The 17,401-nt window shown below is 46.4% G+C and overlaps 1 protein-coding gene across 1 annotated transcript; it reads right to left on the bottom strand.

Annotated features, from left to right (window-relative positions):
* Positions 1-11,184: 11,184 nt before the first annotated feature.
* On the bottom strand, positions 11,185-17,073 carry LOC123024104 (gastrin releasing peptide). The gene is made up of 3 exons (XM_044431465.1): positions 16,677-17,073; positions 13,086-13,336; positions 11,185-11,594 (listed from the first exon to the last, which is right to left on the bottom strand). The coding sequence occupies exons 1-3, from the start codon at positions 16,846-16,848 to the stop codon at positions 11,541-11,543; spliced, it is 477 nt and encodes a 158-aa protein (XP_044287400.1). The 5' UTR covers positions 16,849-17,073; the 3' UTR covers positions 11,185-11,540.
* Between the last annotated feature and the right edge of the window lie 328 nt (positions 17,074-17,401).

Here is a 17,401-nt window from a genome sequence, read left to right as displayed (position 1 = left end):
AGCATGTGCCAGCCAGTCTAAACACGCATAGAATTGCGCCCTTAATTGTTTGTCTTTGTTGCATTTCTGTACCACCTATTAGGCCAAGCACTCTGTGCTGTCAGTTAAACTATACAAGACAATACACTATAATAACATTTAAAAATGTAAAACAATAATAGAAAACATTAAAAAGCTAAATAGAAGCTAGCAGCAGTGCAAAAATTTATTTTTTTTTAAATGTCATTATAGGAAATATAATGAGACACTGAAAAACTAAAATGTTGAAATGCATGAGAAAATAAGAAGGGTCTTCAGCAGGTGCCAAAGGGACCAACAGAGACTCCAAGTGAGTCTATCTGTGGGGTTCATTCCACAACCAGGTGCCACATCAGAAAAAGCGCTCTCTCTCTCTCTCTCTCTCTCTCTCGCTCTCGCTCTCGCTCTCGCTCTCTCTCTATAATAAGTTTTGTTCAAAATTTTAGTCCTAAAAACAAAGAAAAACTAAAAACAACATCAATCATCAGAAACATCAAGCCTGCTAGGTCAGCTCCCACATTTTTTTTCCGTTTATGATAAGATAGAGACATAATCTTTACGAAGTCCCGTTTCTCTAGCCAATAATAAAAAGAGTCCCAAGTTTGAAAGAAGTCAGTATCTTCTTTCTCCTTCAGTGACAAAGTCAGTCTATCCATTTCCGCACAGTCCAAGATCTTTTTTAGGATCAGTTCGTTCGTGGGTGAGTCTTCACTTTTCCAGGGTTGAGCAAATGCAATCCACACTGTAGTGATTACATGTAAAATCAAGTACATTTCTTGTTTACTAATATCAGCAGGTATCATGCCTAATAAGAAAATTTTAAAGAAAACGCTCTCTTTTTAGTAGCCACCCATGTTAGAATAAGTTAGACTTTCCCAATTTGGGCCTCTGCAGATATTTAAACAGTAATATGTAGGAGGTTGGGGAAACCTGGCACTGGCAAATTTTACTGAAATTGGTGCTCTCTTTTTTGGTAATGCACCTCAGATCCTGGCACTGCACTGGATTAGACCTGTATTTTCCATACTGCTTTCCAGGGAACTGAGGTGGTTCATTGGAAGGTTATTGATCAGCACAATATTATTTATTACTTATTCATGCCTATCAATGTCCATGGTGCTACACAAGATAAGTCCCTGCCCCGAGGGCCTTGCAATCTAAAATTTAACACAGGAGAGATGAAAAAGAAGCAGATTTGTAAATCTGTGTTGTAACCACACTTGCAATATTGTACGCAGTTCAGGCTACCAAGCTTAAGAAGCATATTGTAGAGCTGGACAAAGTTCAGGAAAGGTTGAATAATATTATCAAGGAGCTGGAACCACTTCCCTACTGGGGAAGGGTCGCAACAGCTAGAAAAAAAAGGTGTGTTGGGAACAACTGATGGCAAAAGGAGAAGGGGACAGGAGAGGATGAGTTGGCTGGATGGAGTCACTGGGGCAGTGGGTGTGGGCTTGGGTGGACTCCGGGAGATGGTGGAGGACAGGAGAGCCTGGAGGAGTGTTGTCCATGGGGTCGTGATGGGCTGGGCATGACTTTGCGACTAAACAAAAAAAAGTGGGGGGAGAGACCTGACAGTACTCTACAAAACAATGCATGGTGCTGAAAAGGTGAACAGGGAGACATTTTTCTCCCTATGAGAACGATTTGTCACCATGTGCAAATTACCAGAGCATTCCTAGTACTAGCAGGTGATTAACAGGAAGAGTGGTACCCTGGTGTCAACTCTTGAAGCTGATTGGAGGGCGATCCAGGACAGGTGCAAGCAAATACCTCTTCACAGAGTGCTGAGCTCAACTATGGAATGGACGTCCATGAGCTACTGTGATGGCCCCCCATGTGGATGGGTTGAAAAGGGGATTGGACCAATTCATAAAGGAATGGCTGAGTCCGGACAGCTATTTGTTACCTCCCAGTGTCAGAGGCGGTATTACTCTGGACACCAGTTGCTGGAGAACGTGGTCTGGAGGCCGCTGCAGCACTCGCGTCCTGCTTGTGCATTTCCCGTGGACAACTAGCTATTGGCTACCGTGTGAACAGAATGCTGTGCAAGTGCTTGTGGAAACGTCCCGCAAGCCTGGCTTGATTCATTCCATCTGCGTGGAGACCCTTGAATGAAGGCATCCAACTCCTTTCAGCTTGAGGGCCAGATTCCATCCCAGGCTTATTTTTATTTATTTATTAAAACATTTCTATGCCGCCCCTTGCCGAAGCCTCGGGGCGGCTCACAACACAAAATAAAATACAATAAAATACAAAAATAACAATACGAAATTAGCAATAGAAAATAAATAACAAGATAAAAGATAAAAGAAGTCACCCTGGCTGAGGCAGGTGGAGCCAAAGGGCAGGGCCAAAATACCCCAAATGCAGGATAGGGTGGCATTAAGTTCTTGCTACAGCAAAGGAAGGAGCTGGTTCAGCCAGGGCCGTCGTAACGCATGGGCCTGATGGGCACTTGCCCGTGGGCCCCATACTGATCTGTGTGTGTTAACCCTTGGAAAATTGGAACACTTCCAAAATTAACAGTAGTTGAGTTGTCGTAGGGGCCCCAGGACACTGCTTTGCCCGGGGCCCATAATGCTGTTAAGACAGCCCTGGGTTCAGCCATTTATTTATACATTTATCAAGAGCTTTTCTATCCCATTCCCTACAAATATCTCGGGATGGCTTACAATAAACGGCAGAAGCAACTGTGCAGGATTTGGCCCATGAAGCTGAGGTTTAACATCCTATTTCTGGAAAGTGCAGGACTCAGCCTTCTTTGTTGCACAAACATGTATAAAATGTTCCCTCAAGGTAGAACGGTGAACGGAGGCGTGTGCATCTATGCCTACGTGCGTACAGACTCTCTTTCAGAATAAAGTAAACTAAACCTGAGAAAGCTGAGGATGAATTCTCTGCCTTTTCTTTACTACATCATTCTTTGACATGCCCACATAGTTTCTCCCACATTATCCTGTTGCTTTTTATATCCTATTTGTGGGGGATTTCTTTTTTCTTTTTCTTTTTTTGTAAATATCTTCTCCTTAATTGGGTGCCGAGTCTAATAATCCTGCCTCAGCTTGTTAACTGTACAATGGCAGTCAAAGTTAATGACCCATTAGTGATTAATTCCTTAACCAGCATCTAATTGCTCACTGTAAAACTGGATTAAATCATCTGGATCCTTAACCACTTCTTTACTCTAAATTCACTAAGGCTCTTAGACTGACCCTTCCCCTTCCCTGAATTATCTATTTCCTTTTTCACTTAAGTTCTTTTCAAACAAAAAGGTTGAGATTTTAACTATTGGCTGCTAACGGAGTACAGAATAGTCTTGGAGTGAAGAAGACTAAAAAAAGAGACAAAAAGGAACACTGGAAAATATTAAGAAATAGACTCTTAGAAAATAGCTCTCTCTCTCTTTCCCTCCCTCCCTCCGTTCTTTCTGCACCAGATTTCAGAAAATTTGCCTTGGGATCAGCACACCTGCTTTAAATTTTTAGAACTCAGGGCCTCTCCATTCTAAGGCAAGAGAGAAAACCCTTTAACCTTCCAGAGAGCTCATTAGCTCCCAATTCTCATCAATTCCAAAAAGCAGGAATGGGGTTCAAGTTCGCTGCAAATTGTACAGCAAAATCTGGATTACTGAACCCACTCCCAGTACCAAATGGTGCTTCTTGCTCTTGGTCAGGTCTTCAGAAAATTGCACGTATCCAAAGAGCTACTCCAGGGATGGTGTGGTTGCGTGGCCCCCTCCCCAGCTGGCCTGGTCAAGCCAGCTTTGCCCCCTGCCAAGAGAGCACGGGTGACATAGTCCACCCCTGGACTGGACTCAGTCAACTTCCTTCTAGATAATCTTTCAAAAATTATGCATTTGTATCCCCACAGGGAAGATACCTTTCAAGAAGTCAAGGTGTCGGCTTTTCCTGTGTAGGAAACAAATTTCCGAGAACAGACACAAGACGAGGATGATGAACTCTTAAGAACCATAAGTAAGAGTAAAGACTCCGAGGAGGAAAGTAGCTTTAAGGTATTAAACTAAGCTGAACTACCAAGGTCGGCAAGGCTGTGTTCCTTTTTGATAAAAGTACTTGGAGAACAGACTTCCTCTGGACTTATTGAGGTCAGAGCAGGAGGCTGGCCCTCATACATTAGTGTAAAATCATAGTGCATATTTATGGTCTTCCTTTGCAGTTTATGCTTCACCCTACAATGCCACATAAGCAAGGCCATTGAAGGAATATTCCAGCATAAGAACACAAGACGCGCCCTCCCAGTTCCAAGTCCACCGGGTTCCATTCACTTCTTTCCCATCCTCAGTGTCAGCCAGGGGTCTTTGAGAGCCGCTGGGCAAGATGTCCCCATTGGGCCTCCTTCCCAACGAGTCTATTTTCTCACCGGCATGGTCCCGAGCTGCTCTTGCTCCTTGATTAGCAGGCTGGCAGAAAGGAAGCACGTAGGGAGCAACCGCTTCTGCCCCTCCATCATCTGGACCAGAGCAAAAGGCAGGTGAAGATACAGGTGAAATTGTTCATGAACACCAGCAGCCTCTTTCCAGTGATCCCTGCTGGGACATGGGTCTTTGGCAGGTGCTGGAGAGTAACTGGGTTTGGACAGCAGGCCTTGTCTCTCCCACAGGTTGCATTGTCTGTCTGTCTGTCTGTCTGTCTGTCTGTCTCTTTTATTATATTCCACCTTTCTTCCATTGTGGAACTTAGGGTGGCTACATTCAGTTGCCAGGCAGTCTCCCCTCCAAGCTCAGGCCAGCCCAGGTTGCTTTGCCATGCATGTGATCCTAAAAGAGTCATGCTGGTTTAATCCCTGCACAATCTTTCTTTGCTAGGCTTGACAAAATAACCGCAGAGGGGCTGCATTTGCAATGCTGGCTGAATGTGCTCTGGTAGCCCTCTTGTGCTTAAATAAATAGCCCACTCCGGGTGGGCTCTTTTCTCCTGTGAACAAACCCCACATTCACCCTTGCTGTCAGCACTGGCCACGGTTCCTATTCATTTGCCTCGAGAAAACCCACAACCAGAACCGGCTGAGGTATCCTTTCCTTGCAATCCCTGGTAAATTAGTATTTGGGTCATTATGAATATTACACCATTGGTAGGCCTGTCTACAAGGAATTTGTCTGGCTTAGTCTGCCAAAGGCTCACGCTGTGGAGTTGCATAAGATACGTTCAGATTGGCACCCCACACTGTGCTCTCTGATAAAAGAGACCAGCAACATGTTGCAGCTTCGAGTCAGTATTGTCAGCCTTTCCCACCCTTGGGTTCCTGCCTGCTATGGACCTACCATAGCCATAATGGCCAGGGGCTGCAAGGATTTCTGGAAATTATAGGACTTCTACCTGTCTAAGCTTGCACAGGACTGTGCTTTCAGAGGACCTTTTTCATTGCAAAGAAACACGCTTAATGAAGAGTGTATTATGGAATATTGTGCTCATTTTCAGGTGTCTCTTCCTTTTAGTCATGATGGTGTGAACTATCTCTGGGGTTTTTTTTGCTTTGTGATCATGAAGTTTTGGACTCACTATTAATCACTGCTACTCTACCCAGATTACTATGTGAGAGGAAGAGAGTGCGATTTTTTCTGCAGCTCCATCTGGTGTGAACAAAATCTAAATGGATATATTGGCTAGGAGTGCCATCTGGTGGACTATAATAGAGCTGCACAGCAAAGAAATGTAATGGTAATGACGGGACTCCATCCAAAGAGGCTCCGACAGCTTGTCTTCCATTTGTACCTTCGCCATGTTTCCCCACCCCATTTTTTCTAAGAAAAAATTGTTGGGGAAGAAAAGATGGAATGGTGCAAAATGTGTTAGGATCATTCGCAACATGAGTGCTCTTCCTAGAAATGCTTTGGTTAAATGGTCAAAGTTCTACCACGTGGCAAAACGAGCAGTGCAGAAAAGAGGGGAACATTTCCTTCCAAAACTGAGGTGGTAAAGAATAATTCTTCTTAAATTATTCCTTACTGGTCTTGTCCCTATCCATTGTTGGAAGAAGGGGCAATTTGTGAGATAGTGAAGAAAGAAATGTGGCTAAATTTGAAATTAGCTGGGTAATTCTGAATTCACTCAGGACTTTTCTACATGAAGACTTTAATCCACCAGTTTACTGAAGCTTCTGCTTCGGATTCATTGTGGGATTAAGATCAGATTCCCTAGGGTTTTTCTTTCCCTGATTTTTAATACGTTCTAGTACATAACCACAAGGGGGCACTGTGGTAGACTTGCACAACTACACTTGGGTTTCATTTGGCCATTTCCAGGTAATATTGGACTTTCTTCAACTAAAGAACCTAAAAACACAAACATGGAGATAGTTGCAAAGAATAGGAGCAGCCCTGGAAGATGAAGACATCACGGAAAGTAGCTGCAAAGTAGAAAATGCTTTGTGTGGAGAAGCTCCTTGCGAGGATTTCCCTGCTCATAGTAAACACTCTCATTCTCGGATTTTCCATTGAGAAGTTCACCATCACACACACACACACACACACACACACACACACACACACACACACACACACATCAAAATAAACACACCCAGGAAACACACCTGTCCAGGTATTTATATCTGTCAATGGGAGGGGGCGGTTCTCCTCTTCATCTGATCATATGGAGTTGTACATAATGTGGAAATGAAAAAGGGGCCTTTTATGGCCACAGAATGGAATGCCTTCTCCTTGGAAGGCCTTGCTAACCCCCTACTTTTCCTCATTTCAGTGTCAGGCTAAGAAGAAACTCATTTGCAAACTCTGTCAACAGAAGAGAGTAGCAATAAATGGTCATTTCACCTGGTGGAAGAATATGAACAGTGGAGTCAGGGATCTGTGCTGGGACTGTGCTTTCCAACTTTTCATCAATAATCTGGAAGTAGGAGCAAGCAGTGAAGTGGCCAGATTTACTGTTGACACCAAATTTTTTAAAGTGGTTAAAAGGATTGCAAAACGCTCCAAAGAGATCTCTCCTAACTGAGAGAACAGCCATCAAGATGTCATATGCAGTTCAGTGTAAAGTGATGCATTTTAGGGCAAAAAAGAAGGAAAAAAACATTAGTGTGAAACAATTTTATGATGACTGTTTAGCTTAGCACAAAGTCAAGTGAGGGGGAAACACACTGGATGTGTACAAAACTATGATGTGAGTGGAGGAAATGAGTAGAGAGACAACCTTCCCCTCTTTTCATAGTACTAGAATTCTGAGTCATCCCAGGAAGCTTAAGGGTGAGAGATTCAGGACTAGCCTTGAAGGCCCTGTGCTGCCTCCAGGATCAGAGCCAGTGTGCCTGTGTCTACCAGTTGCAGGGGAACATGGGTGGGAGGGCTTGCTGTTGCACTCATGTTCTGCATGTGGCTCTCCCCTGGGAAGCAGGTTGGCTACCATGTGAACAGAATGCTGGAATAGATGGATCCTTGGCTGGATGCAGCATGACTGTCCTCATTTGGGTGGTTCAACATTCAGCAACAAATCAGCCAGGTGGGTGACCCAAGAAGGCTGGCCTCAGGTGGACGAAAATACTTGCGGGAGGTGGAATGGCAGCAGAGACATCACATTAGCAATGGCTACTGCTGCACGGAATGCTAGGAGGTTGCTACAATCAGGAGGCCATGGCCTGGTTCCCTTTACCTATCTGTTGTGTGTGCTCATTCTGGCAAACTTCAGGGGCACGCACAGGAGGGATATCACTTTGGCTGGACTGACAGCTCAGGTTCTGAGGACGAAATGTAGGAAGGGGAGTTGGCCTGTCCCAGCAGGGCTGACAGCTCAGGCTCTGCTATCAAGATGGTTGTTGAAATGGACCCAATCCAAGGCCCTGGGTACCTGCCTGTGCCTGCTAGGGAATTATTAGGGGCGCAGTCAACCCGCCCATGGGGATGAGGAAGAGCAATACCATCCTGAGTGGAGGGATTTAGAAATGGGGAGTCTATCAGACGGGGGAACTAGCCTCCTGAGAGGTGGGCCTGATCCATCATCACACTCATAGGGTGGCCCAATAGGGATCTCGGAGGAGCAAAGGTGTGCCCAGTTCCGCCTGCCCAAGACAGGCACAGAGGATTCGTAAGCAAAGCCTTGGGTGAAGAGGGCCAGAGAGGGTTCAACATTTCGCTTCGGGTATGCTCAGAAACTTACGTGTAAAATAAAGACGTTTGGAAAGAAGTGCTGGTGAGACTGTTACTGCCGGCATGAAGAACTCAAGTCACAGCACTATCCTAATTTACATGGTTGTTGTACTGTGGATAAAAGCCTATGCCCACTTTCTTAGGCTCCTCACAAGAGGAAAAGAGGCGGGGTATCAATGTAATGCAGTAAAGTCAGCTGCCGTGCTTGAAGGAAGAAAAATGTTGCTCTGTATCTCAGAGATGGGACCTGCAACAAAATGTTGCAATGCAAGGTTTTGTTCCGGGGGCTGACTAGGGTGGCTGACCAGGCTTACTTTTGGGATGCTCCATTTCATTGCTTTATCCTCCTTCCTAAAGCGCATTAATGCCATTTGATGACAAGCCTCCAGTTTTTTGCTGCTGAGATTTGGTGGCCCAACAGCAGCGCCCATACCCCTAAAGATGCCCTGGATGAAGGAGCATTCAGAAGGGATGAATGGTCAAAATGCTGAGCATGCCTTCCAATCATTCACTGGATCATTATTTTAACAGAACACAATGGCTAGAATTGCTGGCCATGCATGAATTGGATGTGAAAGACCAGAATCACTCCCATGTGGCCAGAATCACTCCCATCAATTCCCTGAAAAGAAAGTTGGTCAGGCCAATGGCAGAACTTCCTGGTATGTCATCCAGGCCTGGCCTTTTCCAGGACTTTCAGAAGGACTGCGGAAGATTGCTGTGGGATGCCACATCTTCTTTCTCCCCCGGCTTTGATGCCTGAGTGCCTAGCCCCTGTAACTCACTAGGATAGATCACAGACCATTAACAGATCCCAGTTCAGGGTTCCTAAGCCCTTGACAAGTCTGTCCCTTCAAAGATGGCCTTCTCCCTCAATGAAACACATTTTGCAAGTGATCCATTCTAGGCTCGGTTGTGTTCGTCACATTACTTCCAGTTATCAGACAGTGACCCTTCTTTGCTAGTTGGAGATTTGTTCTGACTTTATTACAGCTTCCCTTACTAAGCTAATTCCACTTCCTCTGTCCTACTTCCCTGGGGGGATCCAGTTCTAAGCATATTTAAAGCAGACCCAATGGAATAATTGAGACTTAGGTTGGTCCTGACAAACGTATGTCGCATTCATTTTATCCGGTCCGTTCGATATATGATTATGTCTGAATCCAGCTCATGATGGGTATACAGCCACCATTTTTTAAAAGTGTACAAAGGATCTTTGGAACAGCTAAATGGCCCAGGTTCTCTCCCTGGAATTATCAGGGAGGAAATATAGCCCAAGGATATATCGTTGATGGTGCAGTCTTACTCTCTTTCAGTGAGCTTACCTGAAATTACCTCTGTGTTGGACAATGTATCAGCACCTGGCTTCTCTCCATTAGCCAGAAACAAATGGAATGGAATCTGTGTTTGTGCTCCTTCCATTTTATTAGGATAGAATCCTGCCCTCTTCCAGAATACTCCATTCCAGCCCTCCCCACTCCGACATTCCTACTTTTCAATGAATACACCACATGCTGCAGCTGCTAAACATGTTCCGTCCACACTGGACGATTTATTGGGGATGGCGCTGTTGCTTGAATAGTGCGGGATTTTTTTAAAAAAAAAATAGGTACTGTGAGGATTCCCCCAAATATGTTGAACACTCCTCCTCTTTTCTCACTGGACCCATTTTCTTCTTCAGAGCTGTTGGTCCAACCCACTTGAGTTCACTAGCACCACGAATGACTTAAGAACTCAAGAACTGCCTTTCTGGGTCTGTTCACCAGCTCCTTCAGTATTTATTTCCCAAACTGGTGAACCGCATGCCTGCAAATTCAGAAGGGGGCATGTTGGCCGTGCTGTTACACGGCCAGGGCTTCTAGCTTGCTGTTGTTCTGCCCCATCAAGTTGTCTCCAACTTATGCTGACCCCATGAATGAAAGCCCTCCAGTAGGTCCTGCCTGTGACAGTCCTGCTCAACTGGTCTGAAGTCAAGGCTGTGATTTCCTTTATGGAGTCAGTCCATCAGTGAGGGTGTTCAAAGACAGGCTGGACAGGCACGTGGTGGGCATGTCGTGAGCGGAGCCGGCTGGAGCCGGGGGTCAGACAAGGTGGCCCGGGAGGCCCCTTCTGACTCGCTCTGTTTGTATGTTTCATCTCTTATCTGGACTTCCTTTTCTTCTTCTGCCTTCGACTTTCCCTAGCAGGATTGTCTCCTCTGGGGCATCTCACCTTCTCAAGATGTGCAGAACATACACCAAGCTCATTTTTGCATCTAGGGGAAGCTCTGGTTGATTTGATCGAGGAACCACTGGTCTGTCTGTCAGTCCAGGGTACTTGCAAAGTTCTCCTCCAGCACCATGTTTCAAACGCATCAACTTTCTTCCTATTGGCTTTCTTTTCTGTCCAGCTTCCAGACACACACCTAGTGATTGGGAATACGGTCTCTTAGTACCAGCTTTTCTTTTTTTAGCAGTGATGCCGACAACATCAGTGACCTCCTCAGGAGTCGGTACTTCCTCTGAGCTTTGCAGCAGTTCTCATCATAGCTGCAGGTAGGGATACATTTCCCCAACAAAACATTGTTCCTTGTTGTAATTCAAAATATTTTAAGCTGGCTTGGTTTTGAATGGGCAATTAAGACCCAGAGGGCTAGGCCTGGTGGAGCTAAATCTCCCGGCACTGACTTGTTATGATAGATCAACACAGCTGCCTTGATTTTTGGCACTCCCCAGGGACATGACTAACTGCGCATCAAAATTTATATTCCACTACTGCAGAAATTTATATTCCACTACCGCGAAATTTACATTCCACTACTGCAAAATTTACATTCCAGTACTGTAAAATTTATACCCCTCAAGTCTCTTAGGGCTGATGTTTCCCACTATTGTCCATGTTTACTGTTTATTTCTCACCTTTCTATCCTGCTGTTCTTCTATCACGGAACCTGAGGCTGGTTCAGTTTCCAAGCAATCTCCTGCACATTCACCCACCCAAGTCAGCTGCACCAAGGTTGCTGCATTACGTACTCTCAGAGAAATGAAAACTCAAACCTCTGTGTCGTGTGTGTGTGTGTAATATATACTTATTTATTGTGAATGTTGAGATGTTGGATGGTTGTAAAAGATGAAGTGATCTGAGAGAGAACTGGCAAAGTACCATCAGAGAATTGGAAGACCCTTCATCGACAATTATGTACAACAAAGCAGTACAAACAAGAAAAAATGCGGTTTGAAAGGAAAAAGCCGCTAAAGAATGCAGTCACTGTTAGGCGTACAAGTGCACAGGTTATTTTACACCAAAGGAAAATTGTTTTTAACACAAAAGATAATTTATCTGTTATCATATACAATAAAATGTTTATGAAAAGTCATAGTCTCTTAAAGATATTATTCTATGCCTTTGGTGTTGGGTCAAAGTCACTTCAGCTTGGAGTAGTTTCTTTTCTATCCATCACTTGCAGCAAAGAATCCATCATCTGATGAAAAAGAAAGAAAGAATAATATTGGGCAAAGTTGACTTCAAAAGCCAAGGAACAGTTTAATACGTTTTTATGTCCAACAGTTGTCTCCCTCAACACACATCCTTTCTCAACTGCCATCACTGCATAAGCCGTCCTGAGGCTTTTTTGCGATTAGGACGGCATATAAATATTTTAAATAAATAAATAAAATAAGCCATATTGATGCACTTTGGTACACTAGTTACCAAAGGTGTACCAAGCTGCTTATGAATGTTCACACAGGTCATAACAAAAGAAGCATTCTTAATGCTCAGAATGAGTTTGGAATGAAATTTAACACTGGAGAAATTCTCAAAATCAGAGGTAAAGAGGGCTGAAGTGGAGGGAAATGAGAATTTGAAAGGGACCAAAATTAATGGACTCGTGGGTGGTTTCTGCTGTAGCCTGACGGTGGGAAGCCCATGTCCCATTTATGACCCACAGCCCTCCATGGCTCTCCATGCAGCCCACGGATTCCCCACCCACTTGTCCAGGTTGCTACAAACAGCGTCAGGACGTGGATCCTGGTTAGGGCTGCTGGGGAGAAAGCGGATGCGATGGCTTCCCGAGAACATCCCAGTGAAGCTTGGAATACTGTTTCCTCATGACTAGCTGTACTAAGGGAAGAGCAATCCTCATCAGGGCTGCTGGAAGGTGGGAACTACTTCAGTGTTGCGCTGAGGCAATCAGAACTCAGCAAGTGAACAGTTTATTGTGGGGATGAGCACCGAATTAAATTTTGGAGGAGCCCTCGGGGTCCATGTTCCAACAGCGGGTGGGGCAAAAGGGGCAGAGCCAAAATAAAAACATACCAGGATATTGTAGCTAAAGCTTTTTCTGCTGGTCAGCAAGTCTTAGAAGAAACATGGCTGCCTTGGAGAATGGGGAACCCAGCCTGGAAAGCAGCCAATGACTGGGGAGGAGAGCAGATGAGATCAGGGGAAGGGGCATGGCTATGTGACCCCAGAGGATCAGACTGAAACCCGCAGAGGGCCAGGAGGGTTCCCACCTCTGGTTCATTGGCCAACCAACTCATTATGACAAATGTGGTGATAAGTGGCTATCATAAGAATCTTGATGGAGGCCCATAGGACCTGAGCAGACTTTAAGCAAGCTGCTTCTCTCCTGGCCTTGGTTCACTAATTTGCAATATGGAGCTACTCATACAGGCCTACCTTAAAAGGATGTTGTAGGGATGTCAAGATTCTGCCTTATAAGTGCATTGACCTCTGAAAGCACTTCATAAATGCTACATACATTATTAGGCTGATAAGTACACATTATTGGGCCGTCTTGTACTAGCCACTTGTAGAACTCATTATTATACTTGAAAATTAGTTATGTTGTGATTCGAGCTTCTGGGGTTTTCTCCTCCGCTGAGTCGCAGTTTGCAAGATCTGATGGTCTTCCCAGCAAACAAATTGAACTGACAGAGTCCCAGAGACTATTTGTGGTCGTTACACTTACGTCTTTGAAGCTCTTCTTATCCTCTGCCTCCCAAGCGCCCTTGGTGGAAAATGGCACGTCTTCCCTGAGGATGTGGGCGTTTTGGCTTTCATTCCCCTCTAGGAGCCGGAGGAACTGCTTGAACATCTCTCTCCAGTGCAAAGAGTCTCCCAGCAGCTCGTCCTCATCAAGTACTGAGGACAAAGGAGGCGCATTTTGTTCTTCATATACGTACGGAAACTCTCCAGTGCTCTTTTTCCCCATGAAGTGACCTACAGGATAATGCAGAATGCCAGGTAATTAATGCCAGCAGCTGTGATCCTAGTTTCCAGTGAGGAATGCTTGAATTGGATAGAATGGTGAAGCAAAGCAATGGGGACCATCACTGTCACAGGTACAAAATGCACGTATACAAAACATGATACTGGGCACAGAAATGAGTTTTCTTGAATTTTGCAGAAATGTCTGTTTCAAGAAAGCAACACAAGTTTCTAGCTCTCATGATTGCAAAGATACGTATATCCAGAAGCAGATTGGTAGTGCTTGGTTAGAGCAGAGAAGTCAAAGGGGTGGTGGAATAAGTATTTAGGCAGCCACAGGGTAGAGTTGCTACTCTTTAGACAGCACTGTGCCATTCTATGTGACAAGCAGGAACAAAGCAAATTACAACGAAAATACAAGTTACTCTTATGTATAGGTGCCACAGGATTTCATCTTTGTGATGGACAATCTGGTTTCATGGGATATAGGATTTGTTTGTTTAGGGGAAAGTTCTGATGGCCCTGATCTTTCTGTTCATTTCTCTGATCACGTTTACTAACAAAAACAAAACAAAACAAAAACATTTTAAAGTGGCAATTCTTTGCTACTTTAGATGGCAGCAACCTACAGCTCCAAGCATTCAAGGCTTATTTCTGTATAAATCTCCATAGGCTTGTGCCTTTTACAGCATAATCAAGTTTCTAGTTCTCATGCACAAAAAGGGGAGCATGCCTTTTTGACTTGGGGCTCAGTAATGGCCATAGCTCCTAGATTCTTCTTCCTGAACCCTTCTCATCTCACTTCAAACCTATTGCCAGTCACTAAAGCACAACAGCTATTATTGTTGTTTTAAAATAAAAATGAGCCATCAGAAATAGTGACCATTTCTCTGAAGTGCTTCTGACCTTCTCTTCTCTGTCGTCTTGCTATGACTTGGGATGAAAATCAATAGCATCTGGAAACAGTTACAGTCCCGCTTCTTGGTGGGACAACTCCTTTGGCAAATAAAACATCATTTAATTGCAGCCAAAATTGCTGTTTGGCAAATCAGCAATCCCCTTTGCACATACATCCAAACCTTATCAGTTCAGTCCTAGACCACTTTACTCCAAAACAAATTCTGTTACAGTCATTAGGATATAAGCCCAGGAAAGTGCATTTAGGATAGCCAAATTTGCAATTCACAAACTTGGAATTCACATGAAACAGCGTGCACCTCATGCTATTAAATCCAGCAAAGCTACCGGCTTTGTAATCAAGATCTCTAAAGTAGATTAGACCCTCTACTCCACCCATAAAGATGTGCTGAGAAGGAAAGCAGTGTTTCCTGTCAATCACAGATGGTACTTTAAGGGTGGTAGTGGGAACCAGTGTCAGATTCTTGGGATTTTGGGGTTTCACCCTGTTCAGGATAGCAAAGCTAAACAGAGATACAACTCAACTGAAAAATCAATTTTGTACTATCTTGATTTTTCTTCATGCATTCTTACACCAAAAGTGCTCTAATAAAACAGGCGCCATATTCCTGTCCTATACGCCAACAGAAAATTTATTCTGAGCACAGTCAAAAAGGCACCAGCCATGTGCAAAACTGAGCGATCCACAGGCTTCGGAGGAACCCCAGCTTTTGCATAATTGTGAAAAATACCTTCAAGATAAAAGTCCTAGGGGCAACCAAAGTCACAGCTCAATGAGAACGGAGTGTGTTCAGTGGGAATGGAATTGTTGTAGGGGATAGAACACGGGACTTGGTTGCCTAAATGGCGGTCCAGAACACTGAGCAGGAATGCAAGCCCATCGCAACATAAGCAGAGCCATGCCAGCTCAGACCAAGAGTTGATTTAGTCCAGGATTCTGCAACCAGCTGTCTGGAGGAAACCTCCAAGTAGGACATGAGTGCAACAGCAACTGGGGTACACAGACACGCTGCCTCTAATACTCGAGATAACATCTACTATCAGGACCAGCAGCAATTGATAGTCCTGTGAATTTGTCCAGAATGCTTTTGAAGCCATTCCATCTGGTGACCAACACAACCTCCTGTGGCAGTAAATTACACAGTTTTAACTACATGGTATGTGGAAGACTTCCTTTTAGCTGTCCTGAATCTCTCACCAGTCTGGAGGGGCTCTGGTATCAGAAAGAAGAGAGGAGATACCACTCCACAATGCAACAAGAGTATTACTATTGGCAGGACCCATTTCTCACGGCCGATCTGGATCAAGGCAGGACCTCTGGGCAGAGGCTGGGGGGGCCCACTCAGCCGAATGAGCAAGACCCACCCCCTGCCAACGCTGGCATACCACATTCTGAAGTAATACTCCTGTCCGTTTTAAGAGGGGTGGATGGCAGAACACCACAAAGTCCAGAGTCTTACCTGACTGTACCACTGTGGCTAAGAGCCGGTGAGGACTGTTCTACATATCACTCATCGCAGGGAAGTCAATTCTGCTAAATTAATTATGTGCCTTATGAAACAGGGCTTTCTCTTCCAAAAGGGAAAGCTACAATCTCAGGTTTGTGTCAAGGATGCCCCCATGTTAAACATTCTGACATAAGTGTAGAGGAAGGAGAGGAGGAAGGAATAAGTGATGGACAGGCAGGTAAGGATGTCAACCTGAGCTTGGAGAAACAGGAGGCTGCTAAAGGGGATGACTCAAGAGCTGGACCAGGAAGAATTGGTCCAGAGGCTTGCCAAGCTATCCGGCTGGAGGGATGGATAGGAGCAGAGAGCCAACTTTCCCAAGTTCTGGAGACTGTTATTATTATGACTGCTCCTAGCTGTCTTTCTCAAAGAAAGCTAAACAACACAATTGCACTGAATGGACATCAGAGCACAGTGGAGCGGAGGGGATGTTGCACTCGGGATTCTGGAGACGTGATTATGGTCCCCATTTAGCTCATTGGGCGACTGCCAGTCCACCTCACAGGGCTGATGTGAAAATAAAAGGGACAGGAGACTCATGGGTTCCTTGCAGGAGGAAAAGCAGCGGGATATATATTATTAATAATAACAACAACGTTAGTGCACACGAGATTTAAAACAGTTTAGAAACTTAAAAACATCCCCGCGCCCATTTCAGACCAGGGCAAGCCTCCCGAACCTAAGGTCCCACTCTGTTCCCGGATCTCGCACCCCCTCCTTATGACCCAAGACTCATCCGTCCCCTTGTTTCCCTTCGAAATCGAGACGGCAAGCGCGTCGCGGCAGAGACCGGCGCCTCTCCGCGTCGGTTCTGCCTCACGGCCGAGGTGCCTCGGATAAGAAGCAGCCCGCCGGCCAGGTGGCCGTCGGGGAGCGGGACCCGTGCCCGAGCCTCTTCGCGATCGCGGTCGCGGCCGCGCACTCACCGACTGCCCAGTGGCTGCCGCGCGGGTAGATCTTGGCCATCGGGGTGCCGCTGCCCTGCAAGGGCGCCGCGCTGGCGGCGCGCCCGTCGAGCGACAGGGCGACGGCGGCGAGAGCCAGGAGCGAGAAGAGCCGGCGGGGCTTCGGCAGCAGCTGGAGCGCGGGGCGCGCCATGGAGCGTCGCGCTGCCTCGACGGGGCGCACTGCGCTCGACTGGAGCGGACGGGGCGAGCGGGCGGGCGAGCGAGCGGGGAAGGCGCGGGCCGCCGCCGCCTCCGGTCCTCTGGCCTCGGCTGCTGCTGCTGCTGCTGCTGCTGCTGCGGCTGCCGCCACCAGTCGGGTGCGAGTGCGAGTGCGGGTGCGGGTGCGAGTGCGGCGCTCCTTTCCGCGTCGTCGGACCTGCATTTATACGCAGGCTGGGCGAGACGGCCGCAAAGGTCAGGCGGTCTGACGCCTCCCCTCGAGGGGGCGGCGCGAACTCCGGGAGCGCTGGGCGGGGGCGCTCGTCCGCCGGCCGGCCTGGCTGGCTGGCTGGCGGGCTGGCTGCACGGGGAAGGGCTGGCCAGCCGCCCCGTCCCTCGTCTTCGCAGCCCCAGCCTGCGCGCGTCTCCTCGGAAGCAAGTGCAGCGGGGCTGATTCTGCAGGGCGAGGGGCGGGGAGGCGGGGGCGCCGGAGCTGCGCTCCAGGGCTCGACGGGAAGGCGCCTCTGGCACCCTATTCTGCGCCC

This window comes from Varanus komodoensis, unplaced genomic scaffold (assembly GCF_004798865.1).
Source record: "Varanus komodoensis strain SLA01 unplaced genomic scaffold, ASM479886v1 scaffold22, whole genome shotgun sequence".
NCBI classification, from domain to species: Eukaryota; Metazoa; Chordata; class Lepidosauria; order Squamata; family Varanidae; genus Varanus; species Varanus komodoensis.
The sequence above is the reverse complement of the archived record's forward strand: the minus strand, read 5'-3'. Positions and strand labels throughout refer to the sequence as shown.